This window comes from Sturnus vulgaris, chromosome 21, assembly GCF_052056855.1.
Source record: "Sturnus vulgaris isolate bStuVul1 chromosome 21, bStuVul1.hap1, whole genome shotgun sequence".
NCBI lineage: Eukaryota > Metazoa > Chordata > Aves > Passeriformes > Sturnidae > Sturnus > Sturnus vulgaris.
The window spans coordinates 811,920-836,210 of NC_142263.1; the positions used below are offsets into that span (position 1 = coordinate 811,920).

The 24,291-nt window shown below is 47.3% G+C and overlaps 1 protein-coding gene across 2 annotated transcripts in view; it reads left to right on the forward strand.

Annotated features, from left to right (window-relative positions):
* Nucleotides 1–11,292: 11,292 nt before the first annotated feature.
* NF1 (neurofibromin 1) overlaps nucleotides 11,293–24,291 on the forward strand; it is a 71,338-nt gene continuing 58,339 nt past the window's right edge. For both annotated transcript variants that reach the window (XM_014881132.2, XM_014881133.2), the window contains exons 1-5: nucleotides 11,293–11,417; nucleotides 17,885–18,028; nucleotides 19,497–19,580; nucleotides 21,207–21,397; nucleotides 23,989–24,095. In XM_014881132.2, the coding sequence (XP_014736618.2) occupies nucleotides 11,358–11,417; nucleotides 17,885–18,028; nucleotides 19,497–19,580; nucleotides 21,207–21,397; nucleotides 23,989–24,095 (586 nt within the window). In that variant the 5' untranslated portion in view covers nucleotides 11,293–11,357. The remainder of the gene's footprint in view (nucleotides 11,418–17,884; nucleotides 18,029–19,496; nucleotides 19,581–21,206; nucleotides 21,398–23,988; nucleotides 24,096–24,291) is intronic.

A 24,291-nucleotide genomic window follows, 5' to 3' on the forward strand; every position in this document is an offset into this window, starting at 1 on the left:
CATTGCAATAACCATGGGATCAGCTATTCAGCTGGAGGAAGAGCCAGGAATTACCCCAGTGTGAGCAAGGCCAGCAAAGCATTTTTAAAATTATGCAGTGATACAATGTCAAAGCAAGGAGCAGGGAGAAGTTTGGAATGTTTTTGGTGATGTGAACACTAGCATGGATTAGTGCTGGTTTATATAAACTCCCCAAGCACATTGTAGCACTTATTTGAAACAGCACAATCCTGTTCCTGCTCTTCCATCCCCCACTGCCAGCAGAGGGAAGAGCCCTGAGCAGCTCCCTGCAGCTAATCCCTGGACAACTCCTTGGAACAAGGCAGACTTGTAGCCAGTGAATATTGTGAAATGCTGCTCGGAATTGCTCATGGCTTGTGGATGTTTGAGCTGATTCACGTAAGGATTCCCTGGAGGGTCGGAGCCTCGCTCCGAGCCAGCACACACTGCTCACCCCGGGGGCTCCTACAGCAGCCAGCTGCAGCCCTGGGTTACTCAGCTTCACAGGGCTGTTACCACACTGCTGCCTTTCTCACGTTTTTTCCCCCTCCAGTCCACATTTTGTGCGTTATGGACACAAAGGCAAAAAGGGATATGCAAAACCCCAGGGGTTTGCAAGCTTGTTAGGAATTGCTTGGTGTCACAAACTGTCCTGGGGACGTTGGTAGCACCTCCTCTGTTCAGAGGGCTGGAAGGGCCCTTGTCCTTGTGTCAGAGTGGGAGGGGTGAAAAGCTGTGTTCTGTCTGCAAGCTGCCAACTCATCCCCTCTGCTCAGGACAATGTATCTGTCCGAAATTCTGTCTAAACTTGAGAAGATAAAGAAGCCACACTTTCCTTCCTCGGGACTCTTGGTGTGTTTCTTTTCCTTGCAAGTGGCACATGTGGGGTGATTTTTCAGATGATTTTTCAGTTCTTCCTGGGTGAGGATCCAGGGTGTCACACCCCAGGCTGTCACATACTGCCAGGGCCTGCAGCAGATGACTCAGGCTGATTTATGGGTTTTCCATTCTCTTCCTTTAGGGATGCAGCTGCCAAACCTTCACAGGGCTGCTCAGCTGGGAAGCTCACAAACTTGGTGCCATCTTTCTCCATCAAATCTTTGCTCACTGCAATAAGCTTTCACAAGTGAAAAGTCCTTTTTGCCTGTCCTGGAAATACCTTCAGGGATCCAAGCTATGGAGTTTTCCCCCAGGCTGCTGGAGCACCAGGATCTGCTGATTTCCCATTCCTGTATTCTGCCACAGTGAATTCAGTTCTACCCATTTCCTTTGCTTTGTCTTCTCTTTTTAAGGCCTACAAGTTATGTTCCTCCTCCTCACAGCTCTCATTCTGTAAAGCACTCCTGGAAAATTAGGAACAGTTAGGACCAGTCACACTTAAGTCCAAGGTAGGTCATCTGTGCAATAGTGCTTGCCATTAAAAATTATTCTATTTTTAGTCTACACTGTTAATAATTCACAAGCTCCTGTTTGTTTTAAGAACCTCCTGGGGATGGAGAAAGTTCAGCCTCAGGTTGTGGAGGCAGAAGAGAAGGTGAAAGGAAAAAGCAGAATGGAAGAAAGGAGGAGGTGGCAAAGAAGGTTGAGGAGGGAAAGGGCTTGCAGTGAAGTGAATGGTGAGCAGCAGAAGATTGAGACAGGAAAGTGCTGCCAGGAGTTGAATTTCAATGATCCTTGTGGGCTCCTTCCAATTCATGACATTCTGGGATTCTGTGATCCTAGGGAGGTCCATGTGACAGCCATCCCCAAGCTATAGGGTTAAAAAATTCAATATACAAGTGAAGAAAGAGCCCAGCCCTGCAAGGAGCTGGTAGGGTGCATGAGACCTTGCATAGGAGGCTTTGCCAGCTCTTGGTCTGTAAATTCATTCTCAAAACTCTCAGCAGTCTTTGCCCCTGGGTGTCTCCTGCCCCCCTTGCTGCAGCTGTTCTGCCATGAGGTGCTGCTGGGCCTGGCACTGTTTCAGCTGTTGCTTCATTTCAGGTACCTGTTGTTTGTGCCACACGAGCAGCATTGGCAGCACTGTGGCCCTGGACAGTTTGCAGTCTAAACAGACAAGGCAAACAGCAGCTGGGAGGAGGAACAGGGGGATGAGGCACTTTCTCAGGGTCATCATGGAGCAGCCAGGAGCATAACTGTGTGATTTTCCCACAGGCACCAGATAAGGCTGCCTCCCTTCCTGGAATCCTGGGCTGCCATTTCTCTCTCCCCTTTTGTCCATTGCTCTGTGACTTATTTACCACTGCTTCTTGTGAAGAGTTTTAGATGATTCTAAATTGATGTACATCTGGTACTTAAGAGGTTAATTTGTAAAGATCTGCTAAAAGAGTGTGCAGTGGAAAAGCTGCACAGATGGAATATCAGACTACGGGAATTTTTTCTCTGCGTTCTTTTGGTCGCATTGGGATTTTGTAATTTTTGGAGCTCGTCTTTGGGTATAATAAATAGAGCAGATGGCTCAGTGTATGTGGGGAATTCAGTGCTTCCATGATGAGTAGCTGCACTGAAATAACAGAGACAGAAGTTTGGGGTTATTCCTTGTAGATTCAAACCATCCCTTCTCTATAAGCCAGCCACGGGTGCCTTGTAAGGGAGCTGCTTTCAGAAATATCTGTGCTAAATTTACCCTCTGAGGGTACAAGAGGTCTTATCCCAGATGGCTGAAGTGACACTGAGAGTTTTGAGCTGTCCTGAACAAGGACAGGGGAGAAGGAAGCTCTGCAAGGACTGAGGAGCTGAGTGCTCAATTCTCCTGGTCCCATCAGGCTTTGGCCAAAACAGCCTGGGATTGGGGAGCTGCTGTAAGACCAGAGGAATTCAAAGCAGTCACATAACAAGTCAGAAAAAGGGCTGTGCCTGGGCCAGCTCTGAGTGTACAGATCACAAGACAGCAGAGAATGTTCTGAATTGTTCCAAACCCAAATGCTTTTGTGTTAATATGAAATATTTACCTTTTAAAAAAAAAAGAAAATCTGACCCAGGGCAGAACTTTACAGTGGTTGCAATGGTTCACAATGGAAAGAAAATTTTTGGTTGTTTTGTTTTGTTTTGTTTTAAAAATGTTTTGGCATTGGACTATCAGGATTGCTCAAACAGAGGGGAAATCAACGGCATGAAGGGTGTCAGGGAAAATGTCAATAAATCATCTATAAATTCAATGTATAGAAAAACAGGTTGCATTTAATAGGAAAAACAAATGGGATAGACTCCCCACATTCTGTAGAGCAGACCAATAAAATAACCAGGACAGAAGAAGTCAGCATGCTGGGGAATTGCAGGGCTGTGTGTGACAGCTTCTGCCTGGAAACAGCCGAGGCTGCATTCCTGCTGCGGGGAGTTGGGAAAGAGCAGGTTGCTTGTAGATAAAGAGTGTTTGCTCACACATCAAACAGCTCGAGGTGGGCCTGAGCTGGTGTTGAACTGAGCTTGAAAATATTTGGGTGGCTTGTGTCCAGCCCTGTTGGTACAGGGAGCACATGCAGAGGGCTGTGGAGGAGGTGCAGGATCTGAGAGAAATGGACATTCACTGAAAGTGGAGGTTGGACAAGCAGATTTCTCCTAGCCCCCATTTTTGGGTTGTAAAAATGCTGTAAACAGGAGGAGAGAACACAGACTCTTCCCTTCTGTAGTGCCCTGAGGAAGGATGGCTGTGCTTGCCCAGTGTGAGCAGGGTGAGGCTGGTGTGGAGCCCTTTGTGCTGACACCCCGTGTGTCACCCCTTATGTGAGCACAGGGGAAAGGAATAAGCCACAGCAGCACAGACCCCACTGTTGGACTGCCCCACACCACAGGCTTTGCTTCTTTATGTCTATTCCTAAACATCCCTGGGCACAGAGGCACCAGGGCTGTGCCTGTGTAATTCACCTCCTCTGTAATGTATCACCTTTCTCTCCACTGCACGTCTGGCCCCGATCAGCCAGCCAGGGTCACTCCAGTGAGTCTGAGAGCTCTTAAGGGAAGGCCCTGCCCTCTGCATTAACGTAATTGCAGGTTATTTGTGAGATTCCTTCCATGGCTTACTTCCTGAAGGTCTGGCACAGAAATCCGGTTTTGTAATTTGAGCCCTAACGAGTGGCTGGATGTAATTATGGGCTCCATTATCCCAGCAGCCTCTGTAGCAGGGAAAGTAAAAGCTCAGTGTTGCCACTAGCACTGAAAATGCAGCAGTTGGTAGCTAACAAGTCCCTTGTGCAGGCTGTGTGGGCAGTGTGGGCACAGGTAGGACCCAGGCTCACTGGGGCCCACTCTGATGTGTTTATCAGTGTTTCCCAAAAGAGGCTGATGAGATTTCTGGTTATACTCTCATTATAGCTCTCCTGAAGGCACAGATTGTACACAAAGTGTGTACAAATAAGATTAATAGGTTCCCCACTAAAACAAAGCAGGATTTGGGGGAGCATAATTTCCCTTTCTGCCAGATGTCATAAATGGGGGGTGAGCTGGACGTGCTCAGACCTACGGACACAGGGATCAGCAGCAGAACAAAGGGACTCCTGGCTGGCTGAACATGGGGTGTCAAGTCAGCTGAACACTGGGAATGGCCCTGGGAATGCTCTGGTCACTGGGAAAAGGCTGCTGGGAACTAAAGACACGGCACAGAGAGCACATTCCTGCCAGACCTGCCAGGCAAGGCAACTGCAGCCGTGCTCTGAGGCTGCATCCTGCTGCAGTCAGGTCAGCTGAGCCTGGGGCTCTGGGCAGGGGCAGTGTCCAGGGAAGAGCCCAGTTTTGGGGAGGCTGCTGCTCCCCCTCCCGAATTTTGCTGTTCCATCTTCTCAGGTTGCAGGGATGGGGTTGCTTTCCCATCAGTGCCTGAGCAGCACTAACTTCCAGGGGCTGGGATGCACTGGGAGCCCTGATGAGTCCCTGCGTGTCTGTAGCAGAGTTACACAACTCGGGTGCAAGGTGATAAAGCCACCACGTGGAGATCAGGCAGACTTACTCACACTCAATCTATGTGTGGCTTCTAATCTTTAAATTACTTGGAGTTCCTTCCATGCTCCTGGGTCAAAGCCTTCCAGCTCCCACATGGCTCAATCCAGGCCCTTTTTTGGGCTGCATTTGAAGTTCAGCCATGACTCTGTCAAAAAAAGGTGAAATTTTCTTCTTTTTATTTGAGATCCATATATGGAAGTAAAAGATAAATTGACCACTTGAATCTTGCCAGTTTAACACAAGAAAATATTTTAAGTGCAATTCCATTACACGATTTAGCTGGAGGAAGCTCGTGTGCTACACAGCTGTAACCTTTTCCTTTCCTCCCTTGCTGAGCCTGGAAGCGTTGCCCTCTTGCCTTCTTTCTGTTGGAGCTGGCTTTTCCTGTCATACTGCATACTCTGAGACAGCTTGGCGTTTTTCCCTGCCCTCTGCAGCTCTGGAATGCTTTCTTGCTGTTTCTTAATGCCTGTTATGACTGCAAGTAAGGCAGAGGTGGTGCCTTTGTTTCGCTGCTGCTTTTAAGTCACATGATGATATTTGGGAAATCCTTGGACCTGCAGCACTGCAAAATCACACCCATGATGAAAAACGAGTCCAAAAATGCAAAGCAGGTTAATGAGTCCTTAAAGGGTCAGGTTCAGGTTTAGGGCAAGGAGAATTATTAATGGGCAGCAATGTGATTCTTCAACATTGCCATTGCCCATGTGGCCAGAGAATTCAAAAAATAAAACAAAGACTGGATCTGTGTGTGGATTCCAGCTGAGAGCTCCCCAGGAAGGTGCAAATGTAACCGTGGTGTTCACAAGAGGGGCATGGCTCCAGGATAAGCTTTATCCCCAGTTCCCAGCTCCATTTAACAGCAGCTCAAAGACACCATGGCCAAGGCCTCTGTGCTGCTCAGCATTATTTGGAAGCCCTGCAAACCAGCACACGTTTTATCCAAAGGATGTTGCCATGTGCCATCCATCCAAACTGCTGGATATCTACTGCAAGTAAGCCTTTTTAAGGTTTTTTTAAGGTTTTATTTTAGAAAAGCTTGTGTGGGCTTAAGCAGCAGTTGCAATTAAATAGGGCAGCATCAGCTAATGGCATGAGTCATGGGGAGGAAACTGAGCAGCAGTTGGGGAAAACTCTTCAGTAACAAAGAGCCTTTATATTCATAAATTCATACAGGCTGACACGAGGCTTACACAGAGGTTGTTTAAGAAGCAGAGAGCTCAATTCTGGTCTTGACATTCTCCCAATTCTTAAAGCCTGACGTTTCCATCAGCCAATTCCTTTCCCTCATCAGTGCCTCCCCTAACCTGAGTACTTAAGAAGACAGAGCAGGAAGGAAAGGTAATCTCTGATGGCCAAGCTGCTCCTGTGGCTTTTCTCCCCAGTGCATCCGTGTATAAAGTAAGTTGAAATAAAGTCCAGGTGTCCCACGTGTGAATCCTGCAGGTCTTTGCTAACCACGGACTCCACCAGTGTCAGGAAATCCCATTTGTGCCCCCAGCCCCCTGGTCAGGAGTGCTGCAGCAAAGGCCACTTGTGATGGATGTGCTGATGGTACTGACCCTAAATCCTGGTCCCAGACCGTGTGATTATGGTCTAAAATCAGCTGATCTAACTGAGAAATAATGCCACTGAGCTGGATGGGACTTGCCCAGGTTTTTATATAGTGTCAGGGGGAAAAGTGTCAGGCCCAGTCCTGTATTGTGCAAATTGAGACTGGATTTAATTCTACAGGTCCCCTGAGTGATGGGCATTCCCTGGCACTCCTTGCTTGGGTCTGAGCAGCCTTTGGGAGCTGATCATGGGGTACTGGACGGATTTCTGGAGACAAGCACTCAGACAAGTTTCATGTGATTTTATGGAGAATTCTGCATTGCTTACAGTGGAACCACTGCAGCATGCAGAGGAGATAGAGACGAGGAACAAACTGAACGCTCCTCTTGCTGACCCTGGGGTGTGATAAACCGAAAGGAAACAAAATGTCAGGGAGAGGAAGTGATAACCTCGAATTATCCTTTGGGGCAATGTTCTAATCTAGGCTGAACTGATTAGTCATCCAGAACAATTAAAATACTGCTTTATAGTATTTAAGTAACTTAACCTCTTCAATGACTGTCGTGTGTGGGGATGGCATTACTCACCAGGGAAAAGTAGATACACAAAATGATCTCATTCTGCTGAAGTCTTTAGAACACGAACACACACACTGGGGGTGATTGTGATCAAACAAACTTCGACTGGGGCTCACAAAGAGCTTGTTTATAGCTCCAAGGCAAACGGGCAGACACTGACAGGGCTGTGTCCCTTTCCCTGCACGGCATCAGCCTCCATTGCAGAAAATATTCTGTTCCATTAAGTGCAATTAGAATATCTGAGCTCTTATGAGGCCTTGATAATAGAATATCTCTTTTATCAAGTACCAGGGATTAAACTCCTGGTGTTTTGCATCCAAATGAGATTTCTACTGGAACAGAAATATTTGCTTTTAGAATTGATTGTGTGAAACATCGTGCTACAATTTGAATGATCCTTTGATGACTGGACTTTCTGGGATAAAAGTTCCAATGTGACTATTTTGTACAGAATCTCTAATTTCTCTGGAGCATAATCCATCATTCTGTGATTACCATTAATCTAGTCAGATCATTTGCTGGCTCTGTTCCTATTTGACAGATCCTGTTGCAGTCAGGGAGGAACTGGGAAGCAGAGAACACAAAGGAAAATCCGTGGTTTACTCTTAAGAAAAGGTTTCTTGACGTTTAGCAGTATATACCCTTGTGCGGGGTAAATCAGTAAAACCCTTCCCGGAAGAAAGAGCACGAGCCGGGATGGCGGCTCGGACAGTCGAGCCCGAGGAGGTTTATTGGCCTCTCATGCCCTCTGATGGACAAACGCAGAGTCCCGGAGCCGCGGGGAGCGCTCGGGGTCCCGCCGGGGAGAGCTCAGCTCTGCCGGGGAGGCTCCGGGCTCTCCTCGGCCCCGGCCGCCGGTGAGGCTTTGGAGCTGGGAAGGTTAAATCACCTCTTACTAAAACTTGGCACATCCTTTCCTTCCTCCCTTCCTTCCTCCCTTACTTAGGTTGGTTTGTTTGGCTTCTCTTAAGAACAGGAGGGAAATATTTGTGACCCCGATGGTCGGTTTGGCACAAATCCCCACAGGGACACCCCGTCCATCAGGAGCTGGGATCAAACCCGTGCCTTACAGAGGATTGCTCCCACAAGGGATGGGAGGTTTCTGGAGCAAAGCTGATGAATAGAAATTGAAAAGTGTCACTCAGCATGTTTGAGCCATGGCTGGAGTGTTTGACAAATGCTGGTGAAAATGAGAAACTGGGATGGGAGGAATGGAGAGAAAAAAATCAAAGGATGAAACAGAGGCTTCAGGGACTCAGAAGGAAAAAAGGTTAATAAATAAATAATTTTAGTTGAAAACACAAAATGCAGAAAACAAAGACGTGAGAGGGAAAAAAATAAAAATTCATGTTCTCTGGCAAGGAGCCAAGAGAGGTTTCACCTCCAAGAGCCAGTTCAGGTGTAATGCCAGAGAGGCCCAGGTCTCCTGGATCAGTGTAGGTGATGTTCAGAAATTAACTGGATCTGAAAGGATAAAATGCACCAGAAAGGGAGAAAATGCTACAGGGCTTCTCCCTTTGAAGGGGCCTTTGTTGGAGGTGGGGCTGTTAACTGATGGTATCTATGGCACAGGATCAGCACCTTCACTCCCAGCAAGGACAAAGTGTGAGCTGAGAATTCCCTGGGGCTTTTCCCGCAGACCTGGCCAGGTCGTTTCCTGCTTATGCCTCGACCTTCTCATCTGCCTCCTCATCCTCTGACGCAGGCAAAATGCAGAAGTGCCAGAATACCTCCAAGGAAGTGATTCAAGGGGCATTTTTGGCTGGAAATTTCACGAGGGGAATTCTTCCCACATAGATAAATTTCCAACTCACACTTTATGGCTTGGCTGTTCAAGCTCTAAACCTCTGCTGAGAGGGAATAGAGGATGGCAGGGACTTCCCTGTGCCATGTGACTCCTACCACTAGTGCCACTTTGACAGCCACAATGGGAAATTTTTAGTGAGGAAAAGTCATTGGCATTCACACCAAAACCTGACAACACTCTGTGGATGCCTCAGGCTGCAATTCTTCATTTTAGTTTTCAGAGAAGTTCAAGGAAGTGCATAAAAAAGCTCTTGCTAATGTGTCCTTAAAAATCCACAAGCAGGAGGTTGGCAAGAGCTGCCAAAGAAGAAATGGTGCCACAACTCAGAGTTATCAGGAGCTGGGGAGCTTGGGATGGTTGATTCTCCAACAATGGTTACAGACTGTCCTGCCTCTGCCTGGGGAGGGCACAATTGGGGGGGTCATGGACCCACAGGCAGGGTCTGGCACAAAAATGAATTGGAGAGATATCGTGGGGGTTTTGGGAACAGCATGGGAGAATGGGCCTCCAGTCTGAGTACTGGCTGAAATTTTTCTAAGAGTTTGGGAGAGCACTGTGAGAATTTCCAACATCGTCATTCAACCCCTGTGTCTAAATCTGGGAATACTACAGCAAATCATGTTTGCTTTTAGGGAACAGATTTGCTTTGGGAAAAACACTGCCAGAAGCAGGAAGAAGCACTGTTTGTTTTGTTTAGTACATTCTGAAAAAAGAAATAGCCTGTCCTTTTCTACCTCAGTCAGGAGTTCCCAGGATGCTTCTCTCTGATCTAATCATATCACCCTGATTTCTTTCTGGCATTTTGGGACATGTTTTTCACAACCGTATCAGTCAGCTGAAGCCCTTTCCTGCCCCTACATGAATTATTATTGTTTAGATTTTGGCAGAACGTAGAGATCCCTGTGAAGATTGTGGCTGGATTGCCTTCAGTGGAGATTATTGCTGCCTGACTGCTGTGGGACACTGAGGGGTCAAATACATAAACAGTTGGAAAAGGAGAAGTGACAAGAAGGGCTCAGTGGGGTCAGTTCTGCCTCCAGCAGGGAGAGCCAGCCCTGGGGCTTAATTGTGAATTAATAAACCATCCTGGGCAAGGGCTCTGCTCCACTGAACCCGTGGGTGTTTTGTGTTCATCTCTGCGTTTGGTGTTAGTGCTTTGTGTTCTCTGCCTTTGCACTCCCTGTGACAAAGCCTTAATCTTCAACCAACTAATTGGTTTGTTTTCTTAAATGAAATATTTGCAATTGATTTTCATCTTTTTATAAAACATCTGCTCTTCAAAAATTTGCTGTCACCGAAGTTCCCGGATTTGATGCTAGAATGCAGTGGAACTGTTTGTCCTGTAAATCCCAATTACAGGATTTTTATTGCTCATTATTTACAAGGAAAGTTAACTCAGGATAAATTTGATATTGCTGTTGCTGGTAATAATTCCTATGTGCTGTGATAACAGCAAGAGTCTCTGAGTCACATCAAGGCCCTGACTGAGTGGGGGCCAGAAATTCCGTTTGATTCTCCACTTCTTCTGCCAATTTGAAATCCACTGTTCCAGAGCCCTCTCCTCAATCTGCGTCTTTATTTATATCATCAGAATTTCAACGTGACTCTAGTATGAAAGAACATTATTTTGTGCTTCTGTCTAACCAGAAGGAAAACAAATTAACATTCCCAAGAAGGAAAGTGGAAGTGGATGTTTATTTGTGTGTATCCTACTTTTCTGAGTCACCGTGTAAACAGTTGGCTGGGGCCGGTGTGACCAGGCTGGGCACGAAGGTGCCACACTCGGATCTGTAGCTACTGTCAGAGCTCTGCAGTGAAGACTTGGAACGTAACAGAATAAGTTAATTGAAAGAAATAACCGGGGTTATGTTCGAAAGGTTAAATACAGCTGTGCGTTCCAGCCTGAGATGGGTGATCCGTCACGCACAGCGGCCGGAGGGGGAATAAAATCATCGGCCAAGGGTCCCGTCCGCAAGGGGCGCGGAGATGGTCCCGGGAGGTGCTGCGGGCACGTCCCGGCCGGGAGGAGCGGGGCGGCGGCGGCTGTGGCGGCTGTGGGTGACTCCCGGGGCAGAGCTGGGGCTGGCCGTGCTCCGGAGCGCCGGGAGCGCCGGGAGCGCCGGTCCGGGCTCGGGAACGGGACATGGGCGTTCCTGCCCCGCCCCGCCAGGCCCCGCCCCCGCGGCCACCGCCCCGCCAGGCCCCGCCCACACCGAGCCCCGCCCACACCGAGCCCCGCCCCGCTCCCGCCCGGCCCCTCCCGGCGCAGGCGCTGCGCACGCGCAGGAGCGCGCGGGCGGGGGCGGCGCGCAGGCGCAGTGCGGGGCTCGGTGTGCCCCTGGCGCGGCGGGCGCGGCGGCGGGGGCGGCGCGCGCTCCCGCTTCCGGTGAGGTGTCATGGCGGGCCCCGCGCGCTGAGGGCCCGCGACACCGACACCGCCCGCGCGCAGCCGGCGCTCCCCGGGCGGGCGGCGGCGGGGGGACATGGCGGCGCACAAGCCCGTGGAGTGGGTGCAGGCCGTGGTGAACCGCTTCGACGAGCAGGTAGCGGGGGCGGCGGCGCGTCCCCCTCGCCGGGCCGCGGGGAGGGCCGGGGGCGCGCGGCGGGGGAAGCGGCCCCGCTCCCCGGGCGGGGGCGGCCGTGGCAGCGCCGCTTCTGCCGCCCCCCGCCCGTACCGGGGCCGAGGCCCCGGGGCCCGGCGCCCTTTGTGCCGGGCGGGCCCGGGGCGGGGCCGGCGCTGCCCCTCCGCTCCGCAGCCCGGCGCTGCCGCCGCGCGGGGGTCCCGCCGCTGCCCGGGCCCGCCGCTCCAGGTGCGGCGCATCCGTCCTTGTGCCGTGAGGAGGGGCCTGGCTCCCCCTCGCTGCTGCTCCCCCGCCTCTCCCAAAGTGTCTCCGCTTTCCGTGGACATTCCTGTGAAATTCACGTCCTTGCTTTACATCATCTGGCTCTCCAGAAGGGAGGGAAAGGCTGGAGAGCGAGGTTAAGGAGGGCTGGAGGCGCTGCAGCGGCGGTGCTGGCCGTGCCCCCGGTGCAGGGGCGATGTCGGTGTGCGGTCCCGTCCCCAGCCCCTCGAGCACGGCTCTGGGGCGTGGGGAGGGGGTTCCAGCTACTGGTTCCTATTGCAGTGATGGATATTTACATCTCCTTGTGCAAAAGTCAGCGCTAGTAGTTTGGAGAAGGATTTTCTGAATGGAAGGAGGAGGGATTTCTTGGCCTTAGACTTTATATTTCTCTGATCCAGCAGCAGGGAAGTGCTTACTGGGATTAGGTGGGTGACTCTCAGTGGGGCTAAGCTCAGTGCTTACTCTCCATCCCTACTCCCAAGGTGCTTTCCTTCTGTGTGCTAGCTCCCTTGAGGCTCAGTGATCAGGTCCTGTGTTGTCTGGCTCATTTTGCCACACTGTGAGTGCAGTCTTTGTGTCACAGGAGGCCCAGCTCTGTGAGACCCTGCTTGGTGTCAATCCATCAAAAAGGTGGAGCTGGTTCTCCAGACTGAGCCATGTTCCTGTGCTGCATCTGTCCCTCAGTGCTGCTGGGCTTCAGCACCCTGTGGGAAGATGTGGCCTGGTGCAAGAAAAACATGCTGTTTCTTTTTGTATTTATATCAAGTTTATTTTGAAGAGGAGAATATCAAACTTTGTTTTTTGACATTATAATGAGGCAGATTTTTGCAATACATTATAGATATATTTGCATAGTTACCCTATTCTCCCCCTTCTCTTGAGTCATAGATCATTTTTTCCATAAGCTTAGAAAACATAGGATTGATTATACTCCCAATAATGCAAGAAAATATTTCTTGATGTACTGGTGTTAAAAGGCCCTTGGCTTTCTCCTCTTCTCTGTGGTGTATGTTGTGGAATTGGGCTTGCCAGCATCTGTTAGGAGTTACAAACTTCTTAGAACAGAATTATTTTCTGTACTTTTTATGGCATGATTATGGATAGGTGTAGGGGAGGAGTTCCTCTCTGGATAGGAAGGAAGCTGTTCTGATTCCTGAGATGCTGAAATAGTGGAGCTACAGTGACAATATGCATCGAGTACATCACTGTCAGTCACAGTCATGGTGTCTTATCAAAATATACTGAATATGTGCCCATCATTTCAGTGGTGTTCATGCAGCCGTGAGGGTTTGCATCCTGTGTGTGCCTGAGTGCAGGACCTGTGGAGTGAGCACCAGGAGCCCTTTCTTGGCATGTCAGAGTGAGTGAGGAGGGGGAGAAGAGCAGCTCAGGTCCGTTGTGTTGTGGTTTTTCTGTGCAGGGGAAGACAAACTTTTCCAGGGTTTCTTCCTTCCTTTGCAAAGAAGGAAAGTATAACCGTCTTTCCTCCAAATTTACAGATGTAGACAGGCTTTTCATTCATTTGCTGAGTGCTTGAATTCATTTTAGGAAAGATGAAACAGCAAGCTGAGAGGATGCTAATTGGTATTGAAAACAAGGGAAATCAGGGCAAACCAGTCTGCTCTGGTCTGCTCTTGTTTATTGTTATAAATGCTGCTTTAACCAAAATCTGCTTTTGTGTGTACAATTCTGTGGGCCTGGAGCGACTGGCAGGCAGAGTTTTGTGAATTAACCAGTGCCTGGCTCACAGAATAAATCCCTGGAGCTTCTGCCAGCCCTGCCCTGTGCTCCAGTGAGGCCTCACCTGCTGCAGGACTGTCCTGGGGCTGCCCCCAGGCTCCAGCTGCTGCAGAAGTGAGACCACACTGACAGAGAGCGTGGGAACAGCACTCAGCAGAGCCTGCATGCAGTACTAGTTAGTGTATTTTTCAAAACTTGGGGTGAGCAGGATAAAATTAGACTGCAGTAGCACAAAGAGCCTGGAAATTTGTGGAATCCCCTGTGATTTCAGACATAGTCTTTGGAAAATGAAATTTTGTTTTTCCTATGGAAGTATTCACTTCCAGTTTTACGTGTTGTGTTTTCATAGTGCTTTAAGTGAGTTACAACGTGAAATCACAGGAAGGCTGGCACAGCACTGGAGTAGTTGTGAGCATAGTTGGAGGAGTCTGACTGCCCAAACCATTTCCATCTAGATTGGTTTAAAACGATCAGATGTAATAAAAAGTATGAGTCCTTTACAAACTTGTGGCCATGTAAGTGGTTACTGTGGTAGAGTGCCCGTCCCTGGAAGTGTCCAAGGAATGACTGGAGGTGGCACTCAGTGCTCCGTGCTGGTGACAAGGTGGGGATCAGTCCCAGCTTGGACTCAGTGATCTCAGACGTCTCTTCCAACATTAATCCTGTGATTCTGATATGCTTTAAAAGAAGGAACACTTTTGTTATGAGGATTTTGGTTTAGCTTCCCATTTGCAGTTCATGAGGTATGATGGCTCTCAATTAAAAAAGTGTATGAAAACTGGAAGTCAGTAGTAATGTTCCATTCTCCCTTTAATTAAAAGGTATTAAATTAAAGCAAATACTCCCTTGTCCTGTTGGTTTTTCTCCACAGTGTTTGAAATCTGTGCAGGATCAGAGACCTGCAAAAGCAGTGCTTGCAGTTACCAGCTCTGGTTTTCCTGGTGGCTTGTTAGGAAATCACTCCAAGTAATGGGATGTACTGTGAGGTGTTGCCTGTGTTGTGCTGGCAGTGTCCCCCCAGGGCTGTCCCTGTGTCCTCCCCCAGGGCTGTCCCTGTGTCCTCCCCCAGGGCTGTCCCTGTGCTGGAGCCCACGGACACGGAGGGACATGCCCAGTGCCACAGGTGTCACCTGGCTGCAGTGAGTGCCCAGGTGATCCATGGCCCTTCCTCACCTAACACAGTGTTTGTGCTGGCAGGATGTAAATAAATACACGTTTGGTCACAGCACCAACTTCAGTTCACCTTCTGACAATGCTTTATTTTTACAGCAACCTGCATAACACTTTGGGAAGTTGTGTGTATTTGGGAAGGCTGAGCTGTGAGGTTCTTTCCAGGGACCCAGAGGGGAGGAAGGTGCCTGTTGATTTTGAGGGATTTGTGTCTGGTTCTGACAGTGCTGGTGCTGGGGGGATTTTCTGTCACCAGTACCTGTGTCTTTGGGTCTGCTGAAAAGCTCCAAGAAATTGTTTGGAAGGATGAACTGAGGTGGATTTGGGGGCTGTTAAGGACAGCACTAGGGACTTTTTCCTAGATGTGTGTTTCTCCAGATTGTTAAGTGTGGACTAAATAGAGATGATTTAACTTTATGCTCATTAATTACAAGTGATAAAGCAAAATCCTTGGCTCAGTGTAGATTTTCTTTTTTTGCACAACTTACAGACACTCATGCCTGTCGGTGGTGGTAGTTCCAAACCAATGTTCATGTTCATTTAACAAAAGATTGGACCTTCTTGCATCAGACTAGAGAATACCTGAAACAGGTGCTAATCACTTCACAGGCATGAAAAACACCCATTTTTCTAAATAATTAGTATCTATGACCAAGGCAGGATTCCTTAAACTGAACGGTTTTGGATAAAAGTAAAAAAAAATCCCAAACACAGTGAATCTCTTTTTTCTTTCTCCATCTCAAAGACTTACAATTTGGTCGCTGTAAAGGTTCCAGATTTCATCTGCCTATTTTATCTTTGTCAGTACATGAAATAAGGCAAATTGGAGACCATTGCTGCCTGCCCTGTGTGGCTCATTTGGCCCCAGAAGGAGCAGCCAGGCTGCATTGGGGTGAGGGGGGTGTGGGCTGTGCCCCCCCAGTGCAGCTCCAGCCCCTGGCAGTGCTGCCTGTCCCCCTGCTGCACTGGGGTGAGCTCAGAGCAGCCATGTGCTCAGTTTGAAGCCTCAGTTATATTTAAGCTTTGTGCTCTAATTTTTGTTTCTAATTCAAATAGCTCTACAGGAAACCATTTGTCAGTATTTCTTTTTTTCTAAAATAAAATCAAAGTCAATGAAAGTAACGTTTCAGCTTTTTTTCCCCCCCAATGTTTAGATTAATGGATATTTGTAGAGAAGTAAAGTAGATTCTCTTTAGTCACTCAGCACTGGCGCTGCATTCTGTGAGGGGAAATAAAATGTTCCAGCATGTCAGAGTGCACAAAGAAAAGAGCTGAGAAATAAAAAACCCCAAAATAACAGTGCTAATATTTCCTTTTTGTATGGTTTCTTATTTTAAATGGTAGTATAAAAAGCAGTTTTACTTCTAGGTGACCTTGTTGTAGTGGCTGTTGTGGCAGGAAGCTCCAGAAGTGTGTAATGTGATGTTTCTCTGGCATGGGAGCACACAGAACTGGATCTATGACACAGTTTCTTTGAGAGGCTCTTCTCAAGTGTTTTAGCACTCAGTGGTATCGAGCTTTGCTGCTGCTGTCAGCACAGATACTTGAACATTCAAATAAAAAGTACTAGCAATAGTGAAATTTTAAATTAAATGTATCTATCATCCACCAATGACTTCCAAAAATGTATTGTAAAAATAACATCTGACAGTGAAAACAAAGCTTGAGTCATAAATGCTGTTTATTCTGCTTTTGCAGGGGTAAAACGAGCACATGGGAGTGCCTGGTGCTGCTGTAAAGCACTGCAGCCCGAAGTGCCAGGGAGTCACAGATTTGGGTGGCAATGAGCTAGGTGTGCACCTCAGGGACCTGCTGGGACCTGCTGCCCCTCTGGGCTGTGAGCTGTGCCCCTCTGGGCTGTGAGCTGTGCCCCTCTGGGCTGTGAGCTGTGCCCCTCTGGATCTGCTGCTGCTCCAGGCTGATCTGGAGTGCCTGGCCCATCTCCTCATTCACAGAGAGCCATTCTCTTAGGAAGGACCCAGGCAGTGTCCATCGAGATCCCAGTCCATGGTACCAAAGGAACTGAGCTTGACCCCAGAGCAAAGCTCAGCTCGTACAGACAGGGAGGCACCCCGTGGCATCAGAGCAGCCAGGGTGGCAGTGCCCTTTCCCTGCCAGGCACAGGCTGCCTCAGGCACACTGCTTTCAGAGCTCCTGGACTAAAGTGCTCCAAGCTGGGCTTCTTCAGTACCATTCATCTTGCATTTTAAATGTGGGTGTTTGGACTTTCCCCAGCAGGCAGTGGTGTCAGGTGGCTGCAGGTGGGGAGGGTACCCTTGCAGAGCCCCCAGCCTGGCAGGTGCCTCCCCAGGCACTTTGTAGCTGTGAAGCTGATTGTAATACCTTGGAATCCTTCCTTTGCCCCCTCTTCAATTCTCTCTGATCATCTTTCCTAATGCACAAATATTACACCATGTCAATTCCATTGAGCTATTGCTGTCTTTCAGAATACACCTTTATCCACAATTCTGGTCAAAATTGGTTAAAACTTGTAGTAGCAATTCAAGCTTCTTTGGATAGAGAATTACAAGGTCACACTTTATAATGCAAATGGCATAAATGCTCCTATATTTGTTTGCTTTTAAAAAAGTCCTGTGTAAACCACTGTTTGTGAAGAGTGGTGTCCCAGAAGTGGCAGCTGGAGCAGGCAGGGGGAGTGGGTGTGTGCCTGGAAGTGACTGGTTTGTGACCCCTGAAGAATTTGGGTACAGCAGGAAACAAAGTGCCCAGTGTTCACAAAGCCAGCAGGAACATCTCGGGGCTGTGCAGTCCCTCTGCATCTTCTCTTCCTGGGAAAAGATGGATTTCAGGTCTAGTTTTTACCACTGGCTGTTGGGCAGGGACAGGTAACGTGGGGCTCACAGGTGCTGCAAGCATGTTTGAGGCTGAAATCCATCACTGGGGGTGTTTGTGGTGTTATTGGTCTTTAATAAGCCTCTTTTTAAAATAAAGAATCTTTTCTTGGAATTCTGTATTTTATTTTTCTGCTCCTTTTGACTGCTTTGACAATCAGGTTGTAGAAAATTCATCACAAAATAGAGGTTTAGTTTCAGTTCTGAAAAAGGAACAGGTGAACTTAAGCACTTGGTTTTATAGATTATAATTAATGGAAAGATGAATGTAGAGAAGATGAAATAACGCATTCACTGTTGTCTTGTAGAATGTTTTTCAAGGTGGTTTGTGCTGTCATAAGTTTTAAACCCATCTTTAAAGCTCTAAATTTCAATGAAAAAGCTTATAACAGTTCTCTCTTGTAGCTTCCAATAAAGGCTTGCCAGCAGAATACCCACACCAAAGTCAGCACGGAGCACAACAAGGAATGTCTCATCAACATTTCCAAGTACAAGTTTTCCCTGGTCATCAGTGGTCTCACCAATATCTTAAAAAATGTTAATAATATGGTAAGTTTTCTAACTTTGCATTGTTTGGTGATCTTTTTCAAATAGTTGTTATTTATTTGTATTGTACAATCTGCAGAGAATTACTTGAAATTTGGTCATATTGTTGCTGCCTTTTACACTTATTTTCTATTCTGAAGTTGACCAGCAGCATCCATCAGAGCAATGTTCCACAGAAGGGCATTGAGATTTTGGGGCAGGGAAAGGATTTAAAATTTGGGCTATTTGAATTTTCCAGACTGCTTGGATGTTTTACTGTGTGTCTGTGTATGTAAAATAGATGTATTTGTTAACAACCAGGTGAGTTTCAGTCAGAACCTTTGTCATGAGAACAATTTAGTTCACTGAGTTTTGAATCCATGTAATTTGGGATCATTTAGAACCTCCCCAAACAGGTAACAGAACTGGCCAGCTCTGGCAGTACTTTTTTTATGGTTTTAGAGACATTCTTTGGAGTGAGCCCTTGGCTGTCAGTTGTACAGGGTTGTGCCTCTGCTGGAACTACAGAGGACTGACAAAATGGGAAAATAGGCTGTCCTGCTGCTAGGGACTTTAGGCTGCTTAAAGCTACCTGTAATCCCTTTGGAGAGAGAATTTATTTTAATTGAGCTCTACAGGCATGAGGGAACATGTTGATGTGCAAGATGATTGGCTGATAAATGAGAAGACTGTAGAGTTACAAGAAGTTTGTATGTGTGATACACAGATTTTGAGAGGAAGGACCCAGCTAAAAGTGTCAGTTCAAAAGCCAACATTTGCCCTGAGGACCAAGTGTGATTGTTTGTATGGTCTGAGCTTCAGTGGGAATCAGCAATAACTGGGAAGGATTTCTGTAGCTGAGGCAAACAGGGGACAGTCAGTGTTTTCTGTTGTTTTCAGAGGCTCAGCTGCAGGCTGGCCCAGGTGAGGCCCCCCTCCCCTGGGGTCAGTGAGCTTCTCTGGGTGACTCTGGAGGGGCTGGGGGCAGCTGTGCCAGTGTGCTTCTGGCCCAGCCTCTCCTGCTTGATTTTGCTGCTTTGACACTGCTGGAGCCAGTGCCTGCTCTGGGCACAGGACTGGTGCTGGCTGAGCCACCCGAGGGAGTCCTGCCTTCCACCCACGCCTGTAGGAACTGGAGAAGAGTCAGCAGCCATGGCACCACGGCAGGTTCTGAGGGTGGAACCTGCAGTTCTCATTTCTGAGCAGCTGCTGGGCCTGCTGCAGGTGAGGGGCTGCAGGGCACCTCCAGTCTCACTTTGCTGGGGCTGTGTGCTCCTTATTGCATTTGGCATTGCAGACTGGACAGAGATATTTCTTTACTGATAAGGTTTTAATTCCTGTATTAATCTGATTTTTCCTGGCTTTATGTCTAAACTCCAAACCAGAGCAGTAATGGAGCCATAATTTACTGTGCCACTTTGCTGCTTCACTTGCATGCATTACAAGTCAAATATCTGTGTCTCAGATGAATCCATATCCTTTCTACTTCTAGAGAATATTTGGAGAAACTGCTGAAAAGAATTTATATCTATCTCAGCTGATTATCTTGAATACACTGGAAAAATGTCTGGCAGGGGTGAGTAGGCTTGCATAAGTAATGTTAACTTGGAATCCAATGGGTTGGAGAATACAGGTCAAATGCTTGTGTATCTGTTGTTATTGGTACTAAAAACTCATCAGATTTAGAACAAAGTAGGATTAATGCCATTTAAAAAATATTAAAACTTGCTATAAATTCAAGTAGTAATTAATGCATTAACGATTTAGAGGATACTTTTTATTGCCTAAAATGAATGATCTTTTTCCAAGTTAAAAGTAGCAGAGAATTCAGTACAAATTTTTCATTTTGTGCTACTTAGTTCTCTGCATACAGTGCTGAGTTTTCTTTAAATATCTTATAACTTTCATTTGCTGAAGTAATTTTCCATGTGCTTTTATACACAGCAGAAACTTTGCTGCCACTGCTCTGGATATGATTTCTGCAGGTGTTTCCTAGATGACATTAGTTAACCATGTCCACATCTCACTGGAGCCAGGCCTGAGCTTTGCAGCCAGGGCTGCTCAGGCAGAGTGCTGCTCCCTTTGGAGGACAGTGCTTGTACAGCTCCCTGTGCTGAGCTGCAGCTGCAAAGCCAAACCTCACTGAGAGCAACGTCGGCAGAGGTTTATTCTTTCAACAAAAACGAGATTTTATTTTAAGCTGTATTCGATTTCCAGCTTTTACAGCTGAGGAAAACACCTCTTTTTGGCACTTTTTGTCTTTGGTGCATAGAGTCAAAACCTCAGAATTTAAACTTCGGAATTTACTTATTTTTAAATATTCCCTCTATGCATAAGGTTTGAAACAGTGGTTTTCCTGATAGATCATCATATTTAAATAGCCTAAAATTGTGCTGAATGTTTCTTGCTCTGTCACTTCAAATGAGAGCAGTTTGAGGCAGAATATGTTAAATGAGAGTGAGCCAAAGCTCGGTACAAAGCGTGTTGTGTTCTGTGGTATCTTCAGATGGATTTCTTGCTCAATGTTTCATCAAGTTCTCATGGCAACAGGACTCAGATCAACTAAGTGGGAGTCTCTGAAACTTCCCAATTCCCTATGGAAAATTCATTGGTAGAATTTTAGAAAGCTTTAGTGCTGACCCTTCTGTTAAAACTTGCTCTTAGTAGAGCAAAGTTTCACTTTGAATTCTTTTGTAAATAGTTTCCTTATGCCTCACACTGTGCAAACCGGCAAAAATTAGATTTTTCTTTTGCAGGGAAATTAAACCATTCTTGACTCATATAGAGCAATTCCTGGCAAGAGCAAGGGAGAAGCACTTCTTTTTGGTTCATTAAAAAATATAAAATATAAAAACTATATAATGTATTTATATAGAAATATAGAATATATTTGACTTGCTGTCAAAATATGGTCCCCAAGCCTCTACCCGATGGAAGTGAGGGTGAGCTTTGCCCTTTGGCCCCTGGTGGAAGCCGAGGTAGCCAGGGCTGTGCTGATCCTGGGCACAGAGCAGCAGAACAAAGCGTGTGCTGCTCCAGGAGCTGCTTTGGTGTGGTGCTGGATGCTGGAGCGTGGGGTGCTCTGGCTGCAGCAGGGACGGAGCCAGAGCTGCGTGCAGGCCCTGCTGGGCCCGGTGCTGCAGGCTCTGCCTGCCCGGCAGAGTCGAGGGTTTGGTTCTGAACACTTGGTGTTGGCTTGCAGCAACCCAAGGACACGATGCGTCTGGACGAGACCATGCTGGTGAAGCAGCTGCTGCCCGAGATCTGCCACTTCATCCACACCTACCGCGAGGGCAACCAGCACGCGGCCGAGCTGCGCAGCTGCGCCTCGGGGGTGCTGTTCTCACTGAGCTGCAACAACTTCAACGCCGTCTTCAGCCGCATCTCCACCAGGTACTGCGCTGCTGCTGCACTGCACTGCTGGGAGGGACTGCACTGCACTGCTGCTGCACTGCTGGGAGGGACAGCACTGCACTGCTACTGCACTGCACTGCTGGGAGGGACAGCACTGCACTGCTGCTGCACTGCTGGGAGGGACTGCACTGCACTGCTGCTGCACTGCTGGGAGGGACAGCACTGCACTGCTACTGCACTGCACTGCTGGGAGGGACTGCACTGCACTGCTACTGCACTGCACTGCTGGGAGGGACTGCACTGCACTGCTGGGAGGGACTGCACTGCACTGCTGGGAGGGACTGCACTGCACTGCTGCTGCACTGCTGGGAGGGACAGCACTGCACTGCTGGGAGGGACTGCACTGCACTGCTGCTGCACTGCTGAGAGGGGACTGCACTGCACTGCACTGCTGAGAGGGACTGCACTGCACTGCTGCTGCACTGCTGGGAGGGACAGCACTGCACTGCTGGGAGGGACTGCACTGCAGAGAAGAGCCAATGCTTTACCTGCTCTCTAACGGAGTAGTTCTCGAGTGGAATATCCTCAACCTTCCACAGTTTGACTTGGGTTTCAGGTTATGAAATGAACCCGGTTCAACCCCATCCTGGGTTACTGCTGGCTGCATTTATTGCTTTTTTAATCTGCATTCGAAAGCGTCAGTGAAAATAGTGAATGGAATTAATGCAGTGAAAAAAGTAGAATAAGTTCTTGTGGGTGCAAGGTGTCCTGGGGGGGAGAAAAAAAAAAGATGCTGAATCTAATGGTTGTATCCATTTACTTAAAAATAGAATGAAAATTGGTGATTGTCCACAGCTCTGCTGGAGCCCCATGGTTGTTTTCCTGCTAGGAAGCTTTTATGTTAAATCTCTGTTATGCCTGAAGGGGACAAACAGCTGGGCTGTTTGTTAGTTGTTGGAAAAGACCCATTTGTCTTCTGACTGACTTGAGTTTCACAGCACATTTACTGTAAAAATAACTGGATTTTCTGCTTTTCTAAGTAAGAAGGGAGACAGGCCCCAAATTTCCATCCATTCTTTGCTCTTTTTGCTCTGTTCCAGATCCTTCTGATGCTTCAGCATTTGTCAATCCACTAGAGTGGTGTGCTAAGCTTTTTATTACTGAAATACTTTGATGTTGTTTGAAAGGTGCTTGAAGTAGCTTAGTTCTTGTCACACAGTGTTACAGTTGACATCATTCTTGATTTATTAGAAGTGGAGCTTGGGCAGCCTTACACGATCACATAGCAGTGAGTGAGCCAATTCAATTGAAACAAAGATTTATATTTTCCTCATATATTTATATATTTCTTTGGAAAATGCTTGTGTTTTAGAAATCAGTCTAAAAAATTTAAAGTATTTTCCAAGTTGTTACAGTATTTTCAAAGTTGTTAATAACTTCTATTTCAAGAACATAGACTTGGCAGCTAGCATGGGGGATGTGGTTTTACTCTGTAGGTTGATTGTGTTTTGTTGCTTATGGAAATGGAAACAATTTCTTTTGCTCTTTTTATTGGAAGCATTTTTCAGGTGAAATTTTTTTGAGAATCTTTGAATCTAGTTGCTGAATCTGTGTTTATTTGTATGGCTGTGGCAGGGTTTGTTCCCCTACCCCAGAGCCCCCTGAGCATCCCTTGCAGCTGGAGCAGAGTGCTTTTCCCCTGAGCTGCTTTCCCTCACATGCCTTGTACAGCAACAGTTAAATGTTTGACTGATTGTTGCTGGTCTCCACAGGGGTCAGCGTGCTGCCACTCAGCACTGCTGATCCCTGACCTGGGTTTCCTGTTTAGGCATATTTCTGGGCCTTGCACAGCAGCTGGGGGATTTTTGGCATGAAAAGCACAGCAGTGGGGACCTTCCCATTCCCAGTGAGGGCTGTTAAGTTTCCCTGGCTCTGAAGACATGAAGAAGTGCTTTTGTGTCTAGCACTGGAAATCACATTCCATGTCTGAAACACATCTGGAGCCTTGGAAGGAGCCGTGGCAGTCCCGAGTTTGTGGGAACAGATGCTGGAGTGATCAGGGCCTTGGTGTCTGGGAAATGCTGAGTAAATTCTCTGAGACACCAGTGTGAAAAGATGTTCTTGTGTTTCAAGTGGTGTGATTGAACTTCATCCTGTGTGCTCAGGCCACAGAAACATGCACCAACAATGGTTGTAGCTGCCTGCAGTGATACCCAGTGCCATCAGTCCCTGCTGTACTCTGAGATCTTACCTGGGCCAGCACCTGCTGGGAAGGAGCAGGAGCCTAAAGGTGTCAGGAGTGCATGACTTTAATTGAAAAGGAGACAAGGTTACTGCACAGGAGGGTGGATAACAGGAGGATTTAGGCAAATCTTGGGTACAGTCAACCCACAGAAGGTGGTGGCATCTTGTAAGACTCACCACTGGTTTTTTAGCTCCATTTTCAGTATGAGGATGGCACAAGACTGTAATATTAAGTCTCAATCGTGCAAGATCTTTTATTTCTAAAATCTGGAAATTTTTATCTGAGATGATGGAACATCCCCGTGCTATTGAAATGTCTCACAGGTGTGTTCATACCTGTCTGAGAGGATGTGTTGGGAAAGTTTATTTACTTTGTGTATTTTTAGATTGCAGGAACTGACTGTTTGTTCAGAAGATAATGCTGATGTTCATGATATTGAACTTTTACAGTACATCAGTGTGGATTGTTCAAAACTCAAGCGACTCTTACAAGGTATGATCTTAAATATTTCTGTTTGAATCTGGCTAGTCAGAGATGACACAGTGCAATTGATCTATCTGGGGTTTATTGCTCTGTTTTACTCTAAACTGTCATGTGTTTACTGAATTATTTAAAAATAGTTAAGTACTATTAAAACTTTGATTTAAAATTACTTTGTGCTTCAAATATCTTGTGTAACCTGTGTTGA